This window comes from Corythoichthys intestinalis, chromosome 22, assembly GCF_030265065.1.
Source record: "Corythoichthys intestinalis isolate RoL2023-P3 chromosome 22, ASM3026506v1, whole genome shotgun sequence".
NCBI lineage: Eukaryota > Metazoa > Chordata > Actinopteri > Syngnathiformes > Syngnathidae > Corythoichthys > Corythoichthys intestinalis.
The window spans coordinates 5,628,129-5,651,865 of record NC_080416.1 but is presented as its reverse complement, the minus strand read 5'-3'; the positions used below and the strand labels follow the sequence as shown (position 1 = coordinate 5,651,865).

Sequence of the window (23,737 nt, the reverse complement as noted above, 5' to 3'; positions counted from 1 at the left end):
CGTCCTCGCCTTCACCTTTCCAGGTTTTTCCCCTCCGCTCAGCGGAAGACTGGTGAGGCGGGAAAGGAAGCGGCCGGCCGGCGAGGAGTCGGCGACCTTTGGAAGCAAGAAGAGGCGCAAGGATGGAGGCCAAAGGAAGGAACGTGCCATCAGGTAACGCACACCCACACACACACACACACACACAAATGCTGACACAAGGACACACACAGTTACGTGGGCAGACAAACATACGTACACGCATGTACAATGACACACGATGAATCGACAAATAAACGATGAAGTGTATTGATAACCGATGAATGTTAACACTGTCTTGAAGCCTCTTTAAAGGGCAAGTGACTATTTTTTGGCGATTCATACACTTGAATATTGTTTTATATGATATGGTGGAAAACACTCAGGTGACTTGAATTTCTCATCTGAGACCGCCAATTTGGCCAAATTTCAAAATTGTCCTATATGCATGTGTGATACATCATTGGAAAACTTAAATCTCAATTTTCTGGAGAAGGAAAATTTTTGAACAATAGGGCATTTTAAAAAAAAATCTAAACCCTTAAACTCGAGGTGAGAGCATAATTAAAGACACCATGATTTTAACAAGATATTATCGCGTACTGACCTTGTTTCGGTCCAAAAACTCCATGTAGCATGTATGTGTCAAGACACAGCTGTGAATGGCCACAGCCGGACTTTTTTGTGGATTTTATGGGTGACACACGGTATTATAACAAGGGTCGTAATGCAGAAATCGCAGACATCAAGGAGTGGTCGAGATTTTCTTTTTCATATATTTACCCTTTTAAACGTTTTTTTTTTTTTTTTTCCTTTTTGGATCGATTATTTAGCATCTAAAATATCGGGGGAAATGCGACAGTGACAAAAAAAATACAATTAAGCGATAGTAATGAGGTAGATATCCGTGACTTATTTACAGACACCATTTTTTTCATTGTGACAAAATTTGTTTAAAACTGAATGATTTTTTAGAGTCGTTTTTTTTTTTTTTAACTAAATATTAACTAAATATTAGGGCTGTCAAAATTATCACGTTAACAGGCGGTAATTAAATTTTTTTTAATTAATCACGTTAAAATATTTGACGCAATTAACGCACATGCCCTGCACAAACAGATTAAAATGACAGCAGAAGTCATGGCCACTTGTTACTTGTGTTTTCTGGAGTTTTGTCGCCCTCTGCTGGCGCCTGGGTGCAACTGATTTTATGGGCATTGTGTAATTATTGACATCAACAATGGCGAGTTACTAGTTTATTTTTTGATTGAAAATTTTACAAATTTTATTAAAACGAAAACATTAAGAGGGGTTTTAATATAACATTTCTATAACTTCTACTAAAATTTATCTTTTAATAACTACAAGTCTTTCTATCCATGGATCGCTTTAACAGAATGTTAATGTTAATGCCATCTTGTTGATTTATTGTTATAATAAGCAAATACAGTACTTATGTACAGTATGTTTATGTATATATTCGTCTTGTGTCTTATCTTTCCATTCCAACAATAATTTACAGAAAAATATGGCATATTTTATAGATGGTTTTAATTGCGATTAATTACGATTAATTAATTTTTAAGCTGTGATTAACTCGATTAAAAATTTTAATCGTTTGACAGCCCTACTAAATATTAGACATCAATTAAGGATTCTGAGCTAAAAATGACATTTTGAATAGTAAATATAATTAATGACCTTTTTATGGCTGGGTTGAAACAAAGCATGTCTGTAAATGGGGGTTTCCAGGGTAAAACGGACAAATTAAAAATTGTTCGGGGGCTTAATGCACCATGAATCTGCTATGGCAGCATATAGACATATTGTTCTATCAAATACAACTGTTCTTTTGGCTTAAAATACAGCAGTTTATTTTCAAGAGGGGTGCAAGAGCAACTGCTTTTTCAGACTTGGCTGTGTTTTCCGCCATATATATAGTTCATATAACCAAATAGAAAAAATTTACCACAAAAAATCTTAAAATGACCAGTAACTCTTTTTTTTTTTTTTTTGGGTTGCTGTAAAATTATTTTTGAAAAATATTGAAATAAAATATACAAATATTGTTATTTTTTAACTTGGTGATAAAAAAAATAAATGAAATTTAAAAAATTATTTTAGTTTTTGACAAATAAGACATTTGAAAAAAAATAAAAATTGGGAAAAGATGATTTTATTAATAATAGTTAATAACAAATAATTGTATTGATTAATTTTTTTGTTAAAAATATTTACTTTTTATTGATTTTCTACAATATTTACTATTATTATTAATATTATTGTTATTATTAGTTCCCACTTTTAAAAGTATTTTTTAATTGTAGTATTTTCTCACTTTTAGCTCTATTTTTAAATTCTACATTTAGTATTGATTTATCTGTTCTGTCAAATTCCTGCAATGCTCTCTTTACATTTGTAACTGTAATTTTCGGACTATAAAGCGCAATTGACTATAAGCCACCACCCACCAAATTTGACCCAAAAATGGCATTTGTTCATAGATAAGCTGCACTGGACTATAAGCGCAGCTGTCCCCACTGTATCATGGGGTATGTACAATAAAAGATATAAACCGGTAACACTTTATTTGGCATCGGCATCATAAGACTGTCATAAGATCAATTTAACTAACATGAAGCTTTGAACCAATTGGCTGCAAAGCTTCATTGCTTCAAGAAGCTTTATTTGGCCATCACTGCCTCCTTTGGGGAGACAGGCAAGCTCTGCTGCCACCTGCTGTCAGCACTGTTGTCGTCCAACATGCCTCCTAGCATGCAATGCAGCGCTACAGATGTAAATTACAATCAAAATTCATGTTCTGTGCTAATTATTTCTTCTGTTACTGTTCTAGTTGTTTCATTAACGGCTAGTTGTGGTATTTGGTAACACTTTATTTGACAGTGGTGCCATAAGACTGTCATAAGACCATCATAACAATGACATGACAGCGCCATTAGCATTCATGAATGCATATGATAGATGTCATTTTGTGTCATCTGGCAAATGATCTCACTTTTGAATGGATGTAAAAGATCCCAGCTGGACATAAATGGAGTATGTGGCATAATCTTGGGTGTAAAAAGAACACATTTTAATTTTTCAACTCATTGGCTGCCATCGATAAATCCCAGTAATTTCTGGACTCTAGGAGTGCACCAAGTTTTTGTGCCGACCTGATTTTTGGAATGGACGTCCAGAGTGTTCAGCGTGTATTTTGAGTAACGTTTTCGTGACGATATTATTGACGTACAGAGCTGAGCTTCCTGCCGCGTCCGGCGCTGGTGTGGTGCGAGCGAGGCATTCAAGTGCTGCTGACGACAGTGGGGGCCTTCGCAGCCTTCGCCCTGATGACGGTGGCCATCGGCACCGATTACTGGCTGTACGCGCGCGCCTTCATCTGCAACAGCACCGCCAACTCGTCTTCGCCGCAGGACGACGCTGCTGCCGCCGCCGCCGCTGCCAAAGACAAGAAGGATCCCGGCGCGCTCACACACTCAGGACTCTGGAGGATCTGCTGCCTCGAAGGTATAATCACAGAATATTATGTTTTTATTTTTTATTTTTTTAATTATATCAAATCCAATTTAACTGGCAGTAAGTGATCATGTTTTAATGCCGCTGACAGCGATAGATGTCCAATTTGACCGGTGAGCACGCCCCATCTTTTTTTTTTTACATATATAGATATTATATTTATTGAATTATTTATTTATTCAATTTTTGGTAACATTTTTTCAAGTAAAAAAAAGGACAAAAAATGTGAATACAGTGTCATCTTTTTTTATTCAAAATATTTTAAAAATATTATTTATTTACTGACCCTTTTTTTTTTTCTTCATATTATTTTTATTTAGCTGTTTATATATTCGTTCATTTTCATTTAATGTTTTTCAAGTTAAAAAAAAGACCTAAAAATTTTGCATCACATTTTTAAATGTATAGATATATTTAGATAAATGTATTTATAATTTTACATTATTTTTATTTAGCTGTATGTATATTTACATTAATTTTTCATTAGATTTTTTCAAGTAAAAAACAAAAAAAATATATTTAAAATACACATTTTTAAAACGATTTGAAATATAAATTTAAAACGATACTCCTTACTGACCTCCCTCTTTTATTTACATCATATTTTTATTTAGCCAGTTATACCGTATATTAATATGTTTGAGTGTCGAGTGTGTTATTGTTAAAATGCGTGTCATTGTGAACAGACGTGTACATGTGCATGTTACAGCTTTACAAATTGTCAAACATTTGTGACGTAAAAAGCACAATTGCCCAAATACACCCCCGATACCTGGGGAACAATTTTTTGGTTTGTCTGTTTGTTTTTATTCGAACAAAAGTTCCAAACATGTTACAGAACTGTAAAAAGTACAGTCTGTAACATGTAAAGTACTTTTCCGGAAGTGTTGCGGAGTGCATAATGTACATGTTTTTGTATCTTTTGTGCACCAGCACAAAATGTAGGCGCAACCACATTTTTCATTGCATCCTTTAAAGCACAGGTGTCAAACCAATTCCAGAAAGGGCCTAGTGGGTGCTGGATTTTGTTCCAACCGATAACGCGCAGTGAGTTTAACCAATGAACTTCTTGCTGAAACAAGCAGCACCTGACAAAGTTTAACTGATTACACATGTAAAAGATCTAATTGGTGAAAAGGTGTCCTCTTCATTGCTTGGAAAGCAAACCTGCACCCACTAGGCCCTTTCTGGAATCGGTTTGACACCTGTGCTTTAAAGCTATACTTTAATCACTCTCCATAACATTCATACCATTCATAAACTGCCGGCCAAAAGTAGTGGCACCCCTGCAATTCTGTCAGATAATGCCCAATTTCTTCCAGAAAATGATTGCAATTACAAATGCTTTGGTAGTAATTTTTTCATTTATTTTGCTTGCAATGAAAAATTACAAAAGACAATGAAAAAAAAAATTTAAATCATGATCATTTTACACAAAACTCCCAAAATAGGTCGGACAAAAGTATTGGCACCCTCAGCTTAATACTTGGTAGCATAACCTTTAGACAAAATAGCTACGAACAACCACTTCCGGTATCCATCAATAATTTTCTTACAATCCTCTGCTGGAATTTTAGACCATTCTTCTTTGGCCAACTGCTCCAGGTCTCTGAGATTTGAAGGGGGGCATTTTCAGATCTCTCCACAGGTGTTCTATGGGATTCAGGTCTGGACTCATTGCTGGCCACTTTAGAAGTCTTTACTGCTTTCTCTCAAACCATTTTCTAGTGCTTTTTGGGTCATTGTCCTGCTGGAAGACCCATGACCTCTGAAGGAGACCCAGCTTTCTCACACTGGGCTCTACATTATGCTGCAAAATTTGTTGGTATTGTTCAGACTTCATAATGCCATGCACACAGTCAAGCAGTCCAGTGCCAGAGGTAGTAAAACAACCCCAAAACATCAGAGAACCTCCGCCATGTTTGACTGTGGGGACCGTGTTCTTTTCTTTGAATGCCTCGCTGTTTTCCCCTGTAAACTCTATATGTTGATGCTTTTTCCCCAAAAAGCTCTACTTTTGTCTCATCTGACCAGAGAACATTCTTCCAAAACATTTTTGGCTTTCTCAGGTAACTTTTGGTAAACTCCAGCCTGGCTTTTTTTTTTGTCTCTGGGTTAGAAGTGGGGTCTTCCTGGGTATCCTACCATAAAGTTCCTTTTCATTCAGACACCGACGGATAGTACGGGATGACACTGTTATACCTTCAGACTGCAGGACAGCTTAAACTTGTTTGGATGTTAGTCGAGGTTCTTTGTCCACCATCCTCACTATCTTTTGTTCAAATCTCTCGTCAACTTTTCTTTTCCATCCACATCTAGGGAGGTTAGCCACAGTGCCATGGGCTTTAAACTTATTGATGACACCGCGCACGGTAGACACAGGAACATTCAGGTCTTTGGAGATGGACTTGCAGCCTTGACATTGCCCATGCTTCCTCCTCCAATTTTCCTCCTCAAGTCCTCAGACAGTTCTTTGGTTCTCTCTCTCTTCTCCATTCTCAATGTGGTACACACAAGGACACAGGGCAGAGGTTGAGTCAACTTTAATCCATTTTAACTAGCTGCAAGTGTGATTTAGTTATTGCCACCACCTGTAATGTGCCACAGGTAAGTAACAGGTACACAAATTAGAGAAGCATCACATGATTTTTCAAAGGGTGCCAATACTTTTGTCCGGCCCAGTTTTGTGTAAAATAATAATGATTTAATTTTTTTTTCCATTCTCATTTTGTGTTTTTTCATTGCAAGCAAAATAATTAAAGATATTACGACCAAAGCATTTGTAATTGCAATCATTTTCTGGGAGATATTGAGCATAATCTGACAGAATTGCAGGGGTGCCAATACTTTTGGCCAGCAGTGTAGTTGCATTATTGGGTCCGAACACGTCATTTTCAAAGTATCGGAATCGGCAAAAAAACCTCGGCCATGCCTTTTTTTGATATACATATATTTTTTAATTAAATCGTTTTCTAATTGTATTTAACGTTACAGACATAATATGTTACACTCATCCAGAGTCTTTAGTGTAGGCTTAAGGTAGGGTTATCAAATTTATCCCGTTAACGGCGGTAATTAATTTTTTTAAAAATTTGTCACATCAAAATATTTAAAGCAATTAATGCATGCGCTGCACGACCCACTCACGCATTGTCGCACTCAATCGGTAATGACGCCGTTTTACCTATATAGAGAGATAAAAGGCAGCGTAAATAGTAGTTGAGTGAATTTTGGCAGCCTTTGGAGCATTTCTTTAATTGGCTAAAGCCTTACAATCCCTCTCCCTACGATTAGAAATATCATGGGAAGCAATGTGGGGAAGCAAGGTGGCAATTTAACTTTTTCTTAACACCTTATGGTATTTCCCAATGCAGAGAAGATATATCAATTGGTAGCACTACGCACAGTCATGGTTCCACTTCCTATCATGCATTTGGGCATGGCTACAGTATCATTTACTGAAAGCTCAACCAATACACTGGATGGCAATATTTAGTCACAATATACAAATTCATAAGTCTTTATTCAGTTTTATTCATTTTTTTCTTAATGCATTGCCAAAATGTATATGATCGGGAAAAATTATCGGGAATGATTGGAATTGAATCGGGAGCAAAAAAAAGCAATCGGATCGGGAAATATCGGGATTGACAGATACTCAAACTAAAACGATCGGGATCGAATCGGGAGCAAAAAAACATGTTCGGAACAACCCTAATTATTCCACTGCCGCAAGTGGGAATTATCTGTAGCAGTACAGATTATCTTTCCTGCAATGAATCGTTTTTCGTAATATGACGCAGCAAAAGCTTTGAATTTCGTTACGTGAAAAAAGCCTTCGTATCTCGAGGTACCGCTGTATTTAAAGAATAACAAAACCCGATCTTTTTATACCCGATCCCCCGTTTAACAAATGAAAGTGGAAGTTGCGTCCCTCGAACAAAAAAAGCCCTGATCTAATGTTTGGTTGCCGTTCTTTCTGGTTTGTCAGGTTTGAAGCGTGGCGTGTGCTCCCAGATCAATCATTTCCCAGACGACGCCGACTACGACCAAGACGCCGCCGAGTATCTGCTGCGTGAGTGACACATCTGCACAAGGCGCACAAAGGCAGGCAGGGAAGGAAGGAAGGAAGGACAGACAAGAAGGAAGGGGTGGTGGGCGGACATCAATGCACAAATGTGCTCGTGTGTCAGGTACACATTGCCGCCGAGTCTGGGGGTGTGCAAACACAGAAAAAGCAGCTTTCGCGCCGACGAAAAAAGCATCTAATGGATTCTTTTCTGCTCTGCACTGCTTGAACACGATGTACAGAGCAGGCCGTGTTCTTGTTCCAGCCGGTGGTTAAAAAAAAAAAAAAACACTCCATTTTGTGAAGGTTCAATCTTCACTTGACATAACAGTCCGTCAAGTATGTTCGCACTTTATGTACCTGATGAATTTATGGTTAGAAAAACAAGAAAATATCAGTAGGTGACAAGCAGTGTTGTTAATAACGGCGTTATTTTTTTCAGTAGTGAGTAATGTAATTCATTACTTTTCTCATCTTGGCAACGCCGTTACCGTTACTGAGGCGGGAAAGGCGTGCGTTACTAAGTTGGTTGAGTAAAAAAAGTCTGAGAGAGACGGACGTGGGGAAGACGCCGTTGCAAACACGATGCTAGGTGGCTCCAGTAATACCTGAATGTAGCCAATAGCCTACAAATTACGCCAACATGATACAGTAGATATCACATATTATAGAACTAGATGCAAATGACAGACACGGCTGCATTGGCAACGTGTCTAATGGCGTACCGAAGCAAGACGTCACTTCCGCTCATTAATATTCATGACATTAGCTACTGTTGCTAAGTAGGGACAAGCCACCGGTTGTCCTCAATAGGAAATGAATGGAAATCGTGTACGAAGGAGATGTTTACAGAGCTAAAACTACCAATTCTCTCCGAAAATGATGTGCCTGGTGCCAAATTGACTGGCAAAGATGTGGAAGAACATAAAAATGTTCAGTTAAAGAGATGGCCTGGGTGTCGAAGGCTGAAAAAGACGAAAAAAAATGAGCCGACCTAAGCATACCCTTAGCTTTTTTATCGACGCGACTGACAATGACATTCTCCTGTTTCAACAAGCTATCCTTTACCACCAGCCCTGTCTTTCTTACATATTATATCCTCTGGTTGTCCTACATCTCTGACCGTTCTTGGAGGTAATTTAGTTAGTTTTGTGTTGCGATCGCAAATGCTACTCAGTGACAGCCAACGAACACTTTTAATTTTTTCATTGATAACAAATCTTAATTCTATAATTTATTTACACTTCCCCCTTACTACAGAAACGGTAACAGTGGCAGTCAGATACCATTGTAATTCTTTTCAGGTCATTCATTGTCAGACAGAAGCAGTACGGCACAACGTTACGCTAAAAAAATAAGTTAAAAATATATAAATGGCTTACCTCTTTTACCTCTGAAAGACTATGCCAACCCGACAAAATGTTTACTGCATATGAAATGTAAATGGGTTCACCGAGCTGGTGTTAAAGTCCGCGCAAGTTGATTCGGTCTTCACATTTTTTCCTCCCGAGTTTTTGGTTTCCGGAAACGTATGAAGAAAACATCCTTCATGTGTCGTAATGTCTACAGTCGTTTTTACAAGTTCCAAAAAAGCAATGCGTGATCGGCATGTTCGTTTTTGAAAGATTACCGGCGAAAAGTAACACAAATTACGTTGTTTCTATGCGAGGGCGGGTCTATAATGTCCCACTTCAGCTTTACTTCCGCTTTACGATGCGACGTCACGGTCTAAAAATAGCATGCGTGCGGTACGTAATTCAATTCAATTTTATTTGTATAGCCCTGAATCACAACAAGGTTGTCTCAAAGGGCTCTGTTGTAGAGATCCTTCCTTGTGAACCTAAGTAACTTTTTTTTTCTCTAAAATGCTCCTAAATCGGCAAAATCTTGACCTAAATCTATCTTACACATGTTGAAAGTAGACAGAAGGGAACTAATGCAATAACGGGAGCAATTTTAACAACTTTAACGGTTGATTCACAACTTTAAATGACTTCCACACATAGCAAAGGTTACTATCTAGTTATCGCAATACCCTTGTGTCTAGTTATGTGGAGGGTAAAGAATTGGGCTAGGGCCAATGGTCCCAAAAACCCTTTAAACTTCACATTGTGTGACCGGTTTTTTTTTTCTTTGAGGAAAAAAAATATGAAAATTATCACTAGTTACTTTGCCAAGTAACTAATTACTCTTACATTCAGGCAAGGGTGTAGGTTTGCATAGGGACGTTAGGGACAAAACACTACCAACTTTTCAGGGGGTTCAAATTGCCTCCACCAACTTCTAAGCAACCTTATTTGCATTATATAATAATTTGAGTTATATAAGTAATTTAGATTATATTCCCATATATTGTAAGGATAGAATTGACCCTACCATTATTAAGTGAATTACTCTCTTTATGTTCAGACTTACATTGACACCCTTTCGCTTGCTGAATGTGCCAGTCCAAATTTTGCCCTCAAACTCACGTTTGATTGGCTGATGACTTGACCCCCCCCCCCCCCCCCAAAAAAGCAGTAGTGTTTCATCTGAAGAAATGCTCCATTTTTTTTCTTATATTCCCTTAGAATTTTTTTGTTACATTTAATTTATTTTGACAGACAATAATGAGTGGTCTTAAGACAAATGCTAATTTTTTGCATTCCTGGATAGTTAACAGATGATTTACATGCTTCGTATTTTTTGTGTATGATTGCATATAATTTATGTTCAAATATTGCAATTGAAATTTGCTAATAAAATCCAGACATTTATTCTGGAAGTTTCCAAAATGTTTAATTAGTAGTTTTTGAAAACAAAGGTTTGAATTGAACAATGTATCACCTGAACCAATACGTATGCACTTCAAAAACATACCTACTTAAAACTAGTTAAATTCCTTTTTTAGTGTAAATTTACGAGAAATAAGTTAAATTATGTGCTCGTGCTTCGAGTAAATTTTACTCAGATTTCTTGAAATAATAAAAATAGCTAACTGAAAATAATCTAAACACACTTATTTTAAGCAAAAAAAGGGGGGAAAAATCTGAAATGTTCTTAGTTCAAGAATATTGTTCTAAACGTTATCTGAAACAATTTTTTAACAACTTTTAGATGTATGGGTTTAATAAGAACAAATGGTAATATTTACTTAAAGTAGATGGAATAATCTGACCCACTAATCTGCTATCTAGTCTTTAACACTCAAAACAAATGGAGGAAATTATTCAACAAGATTTAAGAAAAATTATCACACTAAGACGGTATAAATTTGCAGTGTGAAAGTCAATACAGATTTATTTTGCATTGATCATTTAGCCGATCCATTAATTAGATTCATATTCATGAGAAATGTAGCCCTGACCCCCTTCACCCAATCTGTTTGGTCTTAATAATGTCCTGATCCTAGCAAAAAGTGTACATGCAAGTTATGCTGTTATATCGTCCCTACCAATATTGAGCCCAAACCTACACCCCTGCATTCAGGTAAATCAGTTACTAACGCAATTACTTTTTGGGAGAAGTAATTTGTAACTCTAATTAATTACTTTTTTAAAGTAAAATTAACAACACTGGTGACATGTTAGCACTATGTTTTTATGTCATGTCATCGGTTGCGGGTCCCGTTTGTCCCTAATAGTAAATGAATGGAAATAGTATTGGAACGAGATGTTTACTAAGCTAAACCTACCAATTCTGTCCAAAAATGATGTCCCTAGTGCGAAATTCACTAGTAAAGATGTGGAAGAGCATACAAATATTCAGTTAAAGAGATGGCTTCAGTGTTGAGGGCTGAAAAAGAGGTGACCTGATACAGTTAGCTTTTTTATCAACACCTTTTTCTTGTGTGCACTGACTTACGCCACTGACAATGACATTCTCCTGTTTCAACAATCTATCCTTTACCACCATATGCCCTGTCTTTCTTATATATTCTATCCTCTGGTTGTCTTACGTCTCTGACCGTTCTTGGGGGCAATTGACATTGCTATTTTTGTGTAGCGATCGCAAATGCTACTCAGTGACAGCCAACAAACTTTTAATTTTTCCATTAATAACAAATCTTAATTCTTATAATTTATTTACACTTCCCCTTACTAAAGTTGTTTTTTTTTTCAACAGAAAAGGTAACAGTTGCAGTCAGATACCATTTTAATTTTTTTCAGGTCATTCATTGTGAGACAGAAGCAGCACGGCAAAACGCCACGCTAAAAAATACGTAAAAATATCAAAATGGCTAACCTCTTCATCCTCTCTAGGACCATGACCCCCAACAAAATTTTTACTGCATATGAAATGTGAATGGCTTCACCTTGCTGGCGTTAAACTGGTCTTTTGGACGTCCGTGCAAGTTGATCCAATCTTCACATATTTTCCTCCGACTTTTTGGTTTTGGAAAACGTATGAAGAAAACATCCTTCATATGTCATAATGTCTAGATTCGTCATAATGTCTAGATTCGTTTCTACAAGTTCCATAGCAGCAGTGTCTGATCGGCATGTTCGTTTTTGAAAGATTACTGGAGCAAACAAGCAGAAATAACATGGATTCGATGCGAGGGCTCGTCTATAATGTCCCACTTCCGCGTTACGATGGCGACGTCACGGTCTAAAAATAGCATTCGTGCGGTACGCTATTGGTTACACAGAGGAACAGAATATAAGTATATGCAGCATAAGGCTAGGTGAGTTAGTAATTGTTAGTTTACTGCACAGTTACTCATTGCATCATTGAGAGTGCGTATAGATTAATACTGCATCTATATGACACTAAATTCAAAGTAAGTGTACTTAAAACTACTTTTTAATTTATTTACGATATAGAATGTGATGAATCCATATTAATCTCAGTTACTCATTTTACCTATGAAAGTGGGAGGTTGGGACCGAATGAAAGAAAGTTCATTCGCTGTCAGTCCTTCCACTTCAAGTGGATTGGACGTGTAGCACCGTTAATAGCAACCTATGAGTTAAGATAGATTTTTACTCCATTATTATTACTATACTTAATATCATTAATTGCAATTTCATTATTTTAACCGCGCATTACATCATTGTCTGCCATGAATGTGCTAGATGTCCAATCCATTTGAAGTGGGAGGATGGCAGCGAACGCTGTCGTATTTCATTAATGTGTCAGTAAATTCAATATAACAGTGTTCTAAATACTACATATGAATTCATTGTTATATAGAATGCAATTAATCGCGTTACACAACCTGTGCTACTTTTTTCTATGTGAAATCTTATCACTAAAAGTATGTTACTGTTATTGATGATATATGACACGTGCTTGTGCGTGGGCAGGTGTGGTGCGTGCCTCCAGCATGTTCCCCATCCTGAGCGCCGTGCTGCTCCTGCTGGGCGCCGTCTGCGTGGCCTCCAGCGGCTTCTACAAAAGCAAAAGGAACGTCATCCTGGGAGGAGGAATTCTCTTCGTGGCCGCAGGTCAGATGCAATGCTTTTCTGCTGTGGCACCGTTGGCCAAGCTAGCGAAGCGCATCATTACCACATACCGACTAGTTAAGTAGTAGAAGTATGCTGTTTTTGTAAAAAAAAAAAAAAAAAAATTTTTTAAACAACAGTATATAGTGAGGCATTTTTGTAAAAAAAAAAAAAAAACAAGAAAAAAAAAACGACCGTGTATAGTAAGCCGTTTTTGTGTAAAAAAAAAAAAAAAAGGCGTTTTTATTGAAAAAAAAATTTTTTTTTTTAAACAACTATCTAGAAAAGCGTTTTTTGTAAAAAAAAATAAATAAATAAAATAAAATAAAAAAACGACAAAGTACGCCATTTAAAAAAATATAAGACCATGTACAGTAAGGCGTTTTTTAAAAAAAACAACCATGTGTAATAAGGCATTTCTGTAAAAATCGACAATGTAAAGTACAGTTTTTGTAAAAAAATTAAAATAAAAAAAAAACAACGTATAGTGAGGCGTTTTTGTGTAAAACACAAAAACACAATGCAAAGTAAGGCGTTTTTATTTTAAAAAAAAAAATTTTTTTTTATGAATATGTATAGAAAGGCGTTTTTTGTTAAAATAAAAAAAAAATCTAAAATAAAAATGCGACAAAGTACAGTGTTTAAAAAAAATAATAAAAGACCATGTATAGTAAGGCGTTTTTTGTAAAAAAAAAAAAAAAAAATTTGTTTAACTATGTAAAGCGTTTTTGTAAAAAAAAAAAAAAAAAACGACAATGTAAAGTACGGTGTTTTTATTTTTTTTTTTAAATCGTATAGTAAGGCATTTTTGTGTTTAAAAAAAAAAACCAATGTAAAGTAAGGCGTTTTTATTTTTTAAAAAATTAAAAACGACCATATATAGAAAGGCATTTTTGTTAAAAAAAAAAAGACAAAGTACGGTGTTTAAAAAAAGAAAGGCCATGTATAGAAAGGCGTTTTTGTGTTAAAAAAAAGACAATGTAAAGTAAGGTGTTTTTTGTAAAAAAAAAATCAAAAACGACCATTTATAGAAAGGCGTTTTTGTTTAAAAAAAAAAAAACGACAAAGTACGGCGTTTAAAAAAAAAACAACAACAACCATGTATAGAAAGGCGTTTTTGTAAAAAACGACAAAGTAGGCCGCTTTTGTAAAAAAAATAAATAAAAAAAACAACCATGTATAGAAAGCCGTTTTTGTGTAGTGTGTGTAGTAAGGCGTTTTTGTTAAAAAAAAAAAAAAAAAAGACAAAAAATAAAACACGACCATGAAGTTTTTGTCCAAGAAAAGACCATGTATAGTAAGACGTTTATTTAAAAAAACAACCATGTACTAGTATAGTAAGGCGTTTTTTGTAAAAAAGAAAAAAAAAACATTGTAAAGTAAAGCGTTTTTGTAATTAAAAAAAAAACACACACAATGTAAGGTGTTTTTGTAAAGAAAAAAAAAACGACAATGTAAAGTACAGCATTTTTGTGTTTAAAAAAAACAAAAAAACTATGTAAAGTTAGGCGTTTTTATTCAAACAATTTTTGAAAACGACCATAAATAGAAAGGCATTTTTGTTAAAAAAAAAACAAAAAAAACGACAAAGTACGGTGTTAAAAAGAAAAGAAAAAAAAAAGACCATGTATGGTAAGGCTTTTTTGTAAAAAATGACAATGTAAAGTATGCAATTTTTGTAAAAAAAAAAAAAAAAAATTAATAAATAAACGACCATGTATAGAAAGGCGTATATGTATGGTAAGGTGTTTTTGTAAAAAACGACCATGTATAGAAAGCCGTTTTTGTCAAAAAAAACGACCATGTGTAGGAAGGTGTTTTTGTCAAAAAAAACGACCATGTGTAGGAAGGCGTTTTTGTTAAAAAAAAAAAAAAAAAAAAAGACCATGTGTAGGAAGGCGTTTTTGTCAAAAAAAACGAGCATGTATAGAAAGCCGTTTTTGTAAAAAAAAAAAAAATTACGATGTATGGTAAGGCGTTTTTGTAAAAAACGACAATGTAAAGTAGGCCGTTTTTGTAAAAAAAAAAAAAAAAAAAAAACGACCATGTGTAGTAAGGCAATTTTGTAAATAGATAACTAAATAAATAAATAATACACGACAATGTATAGTAATTTTTTGTCCCAAAAAAAGACCATGTATAGTAAGACGTTTATTTAAAAAAACAACCATGTACTAGTATAGTAAGGCGTTTTTTGTATAAAAAAGAAAAAAAACACACACACATTGTAAAGCATTGTAATGTGTTTTTGTAAAGAACAAAAAACGACAATGTAAAGTACGGCGTTTTTGTGTTAAAAAAAAAAAAACTGTAAAGTAAGCCGTTTTTATTTTTTCAAAAAAATTTAAACGACCATATATAGAAAGGCATTTTTGTTTAAAATGTTTTTAAAAAAATAACGACAAAGTACGATATTTAAAAAAAAAAAAAAAAAGTATAGTAAGGAGTTTTTTAAAAAATCGAGCATGTATAGAAAGCCGTTTTTGTAAAAAAACAACCATGTGTAGTAAGGCGTTTTTGTAAAAACAAAAATAAAACACGACCATGTATAGTAAGGTTTGTCCAAAAAAGGACCATGTATAGTAAGACGTTTATTTAAAAAAACGACCATGTACTAGTATAGTAAGGTGTTTTTTGTAAAAAAAAAATTAAAATAAAAAACACAATGTAAAGTAAAGCGTTTTTGTAAAAGAAAAAACACAAGGTAAAGCGTTTTTGTAGAAAAAAACGACAATGTAAAGTACGCCATTTTTGTGTTTTTAAAAAATGTCAAGTAAGCAGTTTTTACTAAAAAAAAATTAAAAACGACCATATATAGAAAGGCATTTTTGTTAAAAAAAAAAAAAAAAAAAGACCATGTATAGTAAGGCGTTTTTTAAAAAATCGACCATGTATAGAAAGGCGTTTTTTACTATGTATGGTAAGGCGTTTTTGTAAAAAACGACAATGTAAAGTATGCAGTTTTTGTAATAAAAAAAAAAAGTGTATAGAAAGCTGTTTTTGTAAAAAAAAAAAAACGAACATGTGTAGAAAGGCGTTTTTGTAAAAAAAAAAAAAAAAAATATGTATGGTAAGGTGTTTTTGTAAAAAACGACCATGTATAGAAAGCCGTTTTTGTCAAAAAAAACGACCATGTGTAGGAAGGCGTTTTTGTAAAAAAAAAAAAGACCATGTATAGTAAGGCGTTTTTTAAAAAACGAGCATGTATAGAAAGCCGTTTTTGTAAAAAAAAAAAAAAATTACGATGTATGGTAAGGCGTTTTTGTAAAAAACGACAATGTAAAGTAGGCCGTTTTTGTAAAAAAAAAAAAAAAAAAAACGACCATGTGTAGTAAGGCAATTTTGTAAATAGATAACTAAATAAATAAATAATACACGACAATGTATAGTAATTTTTTGTCCCAAAAAAAGACCATGTATAGTAAGACGTTTATTTAAAAAAACAACCATGTACTAGTATAGTAAGGCGTTTTTTGTATAAAAAAGAAAAAAAACACACACACATTGTAAAGCATTGTAATGTGTTTTTGTAAAGAACAAAAAACGACAATGTAAAGTACGGCGTTTTTGTGTTAAAAAAAAACTGTAAAGTAAGCCGTTTTTATTTTTTCAAAAAAATTTAAACGACCATATATAGAAAGGCATTTTTGTTTAAAATGTTTTTTAAAAAATAACGACAAAGTACGATATTTAAAAAAAAAAAAAAAACATGTATAGTAAGGAGTTTTTAAAAAAATCGAGCATGTATAGAAAGCCGTTTTTGTAAAAAAAACAACCATGTGTAGTAAGGCGTTTTTGTAAAAACAAAAATAAAACACGACCATGTATAGTAAGGTTTTGTCCAAAAAAGGACCATGTATAGTAAGACGTTTATTTAAAAAAACGACCATGTACTAGTATAGTAAGGTGTTTTTTGTAAAAAAAAATTAAAATAAAAAACACAATGTAAAGTAAAGCGTTTTTGTAAAAGAAAAAACACAATGTAAAGCGTTTTTGTAAAAAAAAAAAAACGACAATGTAAAGTACGCCATTTTTGTGTTTTTAAAAAATGTCAAGTAAGCCGTTTTTACTAAAAAAAATTAAAAACGACCATATATAGAAAGGCATTTTTGTTAAAAAAAAAAAAAAAAAAAAGACCATGTATAGTAAGGCGTTTTTTAAAAAATCGACCATGTATAGAAAGGCGTTTTTGTAAAAAAAAATTTTTTTACTATGTATGGTAAGGCGTTTTTGTAAAAAACGACAATGTAAAGTATGCAGTTTTTGTTAAAAAAAAAAAAAAAAATGTGTATAGGAAGCTGTTTTTGTAAAAAAAAAAAAACGAACATGTGTAGAAAGGCGTTTTTGTAAAAGAAAAAAAAAAAACGACCATGTATAGTAAGGCGTTTTTAAAAAAAACGAGCATGTATAGAAAGCCGTTTTTGTAAAAAAACTACCATGTGTATAAAGGCGTTTTTGTAAAAAAAACAAAACAAAAAAAAACCGACCATGTATAGAAAGCTGTTTTTGTAAAAAAACAACCATGTGTAGTAAGGCGTTTTTGTAAAAACAAAAATAAAACACAACCATGTATAGTAAGGTTTTGTCCCAAAAAAAGACCATGTATAGTAAGACGTTTATTTAAAAAAACGACCATGTACTAGTATAGTAAGGTGTTTTTTGTTAAAAAAAAAAAAAAAAAAAAAAAAAAAAAAAAAAACACAATGTAAAGTAAAGCGGTTTTGTAAAAGAAAAAACACAATGTAAAGCGTTTTTGTAAAAAAAACGACAATGTAAAGTACACCGTTTTTGTGTTTTAAAAAAATGTCAAGTAAGCCGTTTTTACAAAAAAAAAATTAAAACGACCATATATAGAAAGGCATTTTTGTTAAAAAAACAAAGTACGGTGTTTAAAAAAAAAAAAAAAATACTATGTATGGTAAGGCGTTTTTGTAAAAAACGACAATGTAAAGTATGCTGTTTTTGTAAAAAAAAAATTTTAAAAAAGAGTACAGAAAGCCCTTTTTGTAAAAAAAGAACATTGGTAGAAAGCCGTTTTTGTAAAAAAACTACCATGTGTATAAAGGGGTTTTTGTTAAAAAAAAAAAAAAAAAAAGGCCATGTATAGTAAGACGTTTATTTAAAAAAATGACCATGTACTAGTATAGTAAGGTGTGTTTTGTAAAAAAAAAATTAAAATAAAAAACACAATGTAAAGCGTTTTTGTAAAAGAAAAAACACAATGTAAAGCGTTTTTGTAAAAAAAAACGACAATGTAAAGTACGCCGTTTTTGTGTTTTAAAAAAATGTCAAGTAAGCCGTTTTTACAAAAAAAAATTTAAAAACGACCATATATAGAAAGGCATTTTTGTAAAAAAAAAAAAAAAAAAAAAAAAAAAAAAGTACGGTGTTTTAAAAAAAAGAAAAAAAAAAAGACCATGTATAGTAAGGCGTTTTTTCAAAAATCGACCATGTATAGAAAGGCGTTTTTGTAAAAAAAAAAAAAATTACTATGTATGGTAAGGCGTTTTTGTAAAAAACGACAATGTAAAGTATGCTGTTTTTGTAAAAAAAAAAAAAAAATTTCCGTGTATAGAAAGCTGTTTTTGTTAAAAAAACAAACAAACAAACATATGTAGAAAGTCGTTTTTGTAAAAAAAAAAAAAAAAATTACCATGTATAGTAAGGCGTTTTTAAAAAAAACGAACATGTATAGAAAGCCGTTTTTGTAAAACGACTATATATGGTCGTTTTTTTTTTTTTTTTTTTAATAAACGACCATATATAGTATGCCGTTTTTGTAAAAGAACTACAATGTATAGTACGGCGTTTTTTGGTTAAAAAAAAAAAAAACGTATTGTAAGGTGAAAAAAAATATATAGTAAGACTTTTATTTTAAAAAATATATATAGTATAATATAGTAAGGTGTTTTTGTAAAAAAATGACCATGTATAGTAAGCCGTTTTAGTAAAAAAAAATGACAGTGAAAAGTAAGGCATTTTTTAAAAACGACCAAGTGTAGTAAGGCGTTTTGGAGGGGGAAAAAAACAAAAAGAGCAACCATTTATACAGTAAGGCTTTTTTTTTTAACAAATGACAATGTATAGTCAGTTTTTTTACGACCATTTATAGTAAGACATTAAAAACAAACATATCTTCAGGCTTTATTTAAAAATAAAAAACACACCCTTGTATAGTATGGCATTTTTATAAAGTGACTATACAGTATATCAGGCTTGAGGAAAAAAAATAGCATGTATAGTAAGGCATTTTTAACATTAATAAAAAACCAGTAAGAAAAGAATTCGATTTACATATTCATTATACACATTTAATCATTCAATTTTTTGTATGTAATTTTTTATATGTTCACGCAGACACAAAGTCATCGAAGAAAATGTTTTTTTCAGGGCTGAGCAACATTATCGGCGTGATCGTTTACATCTCGGCGGCACTGAGCGACATTTCGCCGCGAAAGGACGAAGACAAGAAGTGGCACTACTCCTACGGCTGGTCCTTCTACTTTGGCGGCCTCTCCTTCATCCTGGCCGAGATGGTGGGCGTCCTGGCCGTCAACATCTACATCGAGAAGAACAAGGAGCTGCGCTGCCGCTCGCGCGCCGACCTCTTCAAGAGCACCACGCACGCCGTGCTGCGTCTTCCCAGCTACCGCTTCCGCCGCCGCTCGCGCTCCAGCTCGCGCTCCACCGAGCCGCCTCCCTCGCAGCAGACCTCGCCCGTTGGCGCCAAGACCTTCAGCCTGCCGCCCTCCGCGCCCCCCTTCTCCGTGGCCACCCTGCCTAACCCACACCACGCTAGCGCTAGCGGCGACATCTCTATGTACACCCTGTCCAGGGACGCCAAGCTGGGCAGCCTGGGCGGAGGAGCGCCGCCTCTCTACGGCACCATGGACCGCGCCGCCCTCTACCAGATGCACAACTACTTCCCCAAGGACGGCGGGAGCGGGGGCAGCGGAGGCGGCACGCTCCCCTCGCACTCCAAGTCTAATTTGGCGGCCGCCGCCCAGAACGCCGCCCCGCTGAATAGCACCGCCTCCGGCGGGAGCGCCGCCACCACCGCGCAGGCGCCCGCCCCCGCCGCCGAGCGGGGCAACGTGGGCACGCTGGACCGACTGACGGCCAAGAGGGATCGCGACAGCAACTCCGATACGCTCAACAGGAAAACCACGCCCGTCTGAAAGCTGATCGGTGGAATTAAATACACACAAAAAAACATTTAAGCACACACCTTTCTGTAGTTTAGTGTTTATTTTATATTTTAGTTTTGCAACGATAAGACACTAAAATCGGTATCGGGGAGTACGAAAAAATACCGCGCCGACGCTGCTCAATATGTACTCATCAAGATCTAGTTTCCAACTGCCTATTGCCCCACCCAAGATGGCCGCCAACTATGCACGCCACCATATAAAAAGAAGCCCTTGAGATTATCACTAGTAGACGTCCAATCCATTTGAAGCGGTAGGGTGACAGCCATCCCTCTCACTTCAAATGGATTGGACGTCTAGCACCGTCAATGGCAGACAATAATACCAATTACAGGTGAGGATATGCCGTAGTTTCAGATTAAACAGAAAAACGATACACACAGTCCCCGGGTTACGAACGACTTCTGTTCCTACGCTACGTAGCTCAATTTCCGCGCAAGTCTCAATTAACCCTTTAATTACCCCTAAATTTAAAAATAACTATTATTCACTCCCAGCCATTTTCACCGGTGCAACCCCCTTTTTACTGGATTTTGACTGATTTTGCAAGGCTCACAGAAAATTCTGTTCTATTGCTCTATTAATATGGAACCCACCAAAAGAAAGATTAGACTCTTCTTTCAGCAGGAAAAAAAAGTAAGTTCATATCTTTGACCATTCTTTAGAAATCAGCATTAGAAAATAGCTTAGTTTGAGCAATTTTCCCATTTCTGATGAAAAAAACAGAGAAATTGACCTTTTTGTCAAAGCATACATTTCAAACATAACTTTGACTTTACCACAGCTATTTTTTGCTATAGTTACATCCCAAACATCTGAATAATGTTTTCCTTTTACAAAATAACATAAACAACAAGACAAATATAGCTTTTGATAGCAAAGTAACAATTTATTTACACATAACTAACTGAGCGATGACGCTGTTGTGGCCGCGACAGCTGTGTAAACTTTTCCCTCAATGCCGTCTGTCTCGTAAAGATGGATTTTTTTGAGTCTCTGCGGGGTCTGCTCGGCGAGCCCGCTGCACTGGTGGTCCCGGTCGTTCTGCTCGGTCGTCCAGCGCCTGGTATCCCGGGCGTCCTCTAGGTTGTTCTCTATTCGGTCATCTTCTGCTGGCGCCCCGGACGTGCGGCCTGGCCGTTCGTTGCCATTGAATTGGGTTGCGGGTCTTACCAAATGCGCTACTGCCCTATAGTGGCATTAAAATGGATTTTCAGCTTTGTGCTTTGGAGCTAAATTGAATCAGAACCCAGAGATGTCTCTTGTAAAAAAAAAAAAAAAAAAAAAAAAAAAAAAGACATATAAGTACGTCTTTGAGACACTGAAAAAACTAAAAATAGAATGTATTTATATGTTTTTAGGAGCAAATGAGTTAACGGTGGAAGATGCGCTGCCCTCTGGTGGCAAAGTTGGGTTTGGCTGGACTGTCGTTCAATAATATTTTCATACAGGAGCACTCAAACGTCTCACTTCAATAAAAGACAGCTGCGTACTGGTTTGGCCCATTAAGGCTGTAAGTTGCTTCAGCTAATATGTTTGTGTATGCTTTTGTAATTAAGTTTACAGCTACAGTTTGTGGAGTTACGTGTGAGCCATTTGCTATGACAATGGCGTACCGCAACCAACACCTAACTTTTGCAAAGTAATATTCATGACGTTAGCAATTGTTGCTAGGCGGGTTAACCTCCCGTTTGTCTCCAATAGTAAATTAATGGAAATAGTGTACGAATAAGATGTTTACTGAGCTAAACCTACCAATTCTGAAAATGATGTTCCCGGTGCCAAATTTGCTGGTAACATTGTGGAAGAACATACAAATGTTCAGTTAAAGAGATGGCTAGAGTATCAAGGGCTGAAAAAGAGCCGTCTTGATCCAGAACTGGTCAAAAACTGGTCTTTTGGACGTCCGCACAAGTTGATCCAATCTTCACATATTTTCCTCCGAGTTTATGGTTTCGGGAAACGTATGAAGAAAACATTCTTCATATGTCGTGATGTCGAGAGACGTTTCTTAGCAAGTTCCATAGCAGCAGTGTTTGATCGACATGTTCTTTTTTGAAAGATTACCGGAGAAAACAAGCAGCAATAACATGGGTTGTATGCGAGGGCGTGTCTATAATGTCTCACTTTTGCGTTACGATGGCGACGTCACGGTCTAAAAATAGCATTCGTGCGGTACGCTATTTTGAATGCGTTAGCATTCGTAGTATTTTAGCTAGCTGACTTTTCTAAGGAAAATTAGGCTAATCTACAAAATTTACATAGTCATCAGACTAGATAGACGTTTCAACACCAAATGTTTTGTGTCTAGTGCGTCGTAAAGTCGAAATCGAAAGTCAAGTAGGTCGTAACCCGGGGACTACCTGTATTCCTCCCAAAAACGTGATTTCTGCACAGTATTGGTTATCTGATTGGGAGTTAACAAATGTTTAGGGCTGCAGCTATCGATTATTTTAGTAGTCGATTAATCGATGAACTAGTTAGTTCGAATAATCGAGCAATCGGATAAGGAACAGGAAAAATTAAAATACCTGAGCTGAGCTTCAAACGGTATAAAAATAAAATCTTTGTACAGCAAAAGAATAACTAAGCAAAAGTCTGCTAGCTTAAATGCTATAAAACTATTTTTTTTTTACAATGCTCTTTACAAATGGATCAGACACATAATGCCACAAAAAACAGCTAAATATACCGAAAAATAAATGACGAATGCATTAAAAAAACATTAGCTCAAACAAAAACTTGGCTTATGTAGGTCTTAACATGGAGCAGTTGGATTCAGCCACGTAAATCGAGGCAGACTAGAGGGCTGTGTATCCACCCAAATCAATAAAACTAAATGGAAACACTTTCAAAATAAACCATTTCAACCCCACGTTAATTAAACAAATACTCGAAGCAGCAAAATTTAATTCGAATCCTTTTTTCGAATCGAATTCTCGAGTTAATCGATTAATCGTTGCAGCACGACAAATGTTAACTACTAATATCTCCTAAAAGGAGATACAGTAAAAAAAAAATAAGCACAATATGGCTGGTGGCATGCCTCAAGGCGGCCATGTTAGTAGGGGCAACCGTCCTATCAAAGGTAATGCATGGACATTAAGTAATCAAGGTATTAACAGATAATTATAATTTTTAAAATATATATTAAAGCATCTGCTATCAACTCAGTGACTGTGCTAGACGCTTAAAATGCAAGGGGCAAATGAACGTTCACCCCTCCCAGTCGAAATGGATTGGACGTCTAGCACCGTCAAATGTAGTCAAGGATTTAAAGACACACTAGATCACTTTTAGACCGCGTTGAGAAGTTTGGGGGGGGTTGGCCACACTATTGCTAAGCGTCATATGCTATTGTTAAGCCACTGCTGGATTCATTCACTTCCACTTTTGTCCATTGGCGTCGCTAAAATCCACTAAAACTGAAAAGTTACCAAGTGTTGCTGTAATACACACACACACAAAAATACCCCCCC

At 35.2% G+C, this 23,737-nt stretch overlaps 1 protein-coding gene across 1 annotated transcript; it reads left to right on the top strand.

Moving 5' to 3' along the window:
• The first annotated feature begins 23 nt into the window (after positions 1-23).
• Positions 24-23,718, top strand: LOC130910251 (voltage-dependent calcium channel gamma-4 subunit-like). Its single transcript, XM_057827371.1, has 5 exons — positions 24-153; positions 3,274-3,546; positions 7,547-7,630; positions 12,913-13,053; positions 19,441-23,718. The coding sequence occupies exons 1-5, from the start codon at positions 123-125 to the stop codon at positions 20,226-20,228; spliced, it is 1,317 nt and encodes a 438-aa protein (XP_057683354.1). The 5' UTR covers positions 24-122; the 3' UTR covers positions 20,229-23,718.
• The last annotated feature ends 19 nt before the right edge of the window (positions 23,719-23,737 follow it).

Bases quoted from the DNA above. Each gene is read 5' to 3' on its own strand.
- LOC130910251 (XM_057827371.1), top strand. From the start codon at position 123: ATGGAGGCCAAAGGAAGGAACGTGCCATCAG. The intron at 154-3,273 runs GTAACGCACACC...ATTGACGTACAG, and splicing joins AGGAAGGAACGTGCCATCAG to AGCTGAGCTTCCTGCCGCGT. The intron at 13,054-19,440 runs GTCAGATGCAAT...TGTTTTTTTCAG, and splicing joins AATTCTCTTCGTGGCCGCAG to GGCTGAGCAACATTATCGGC.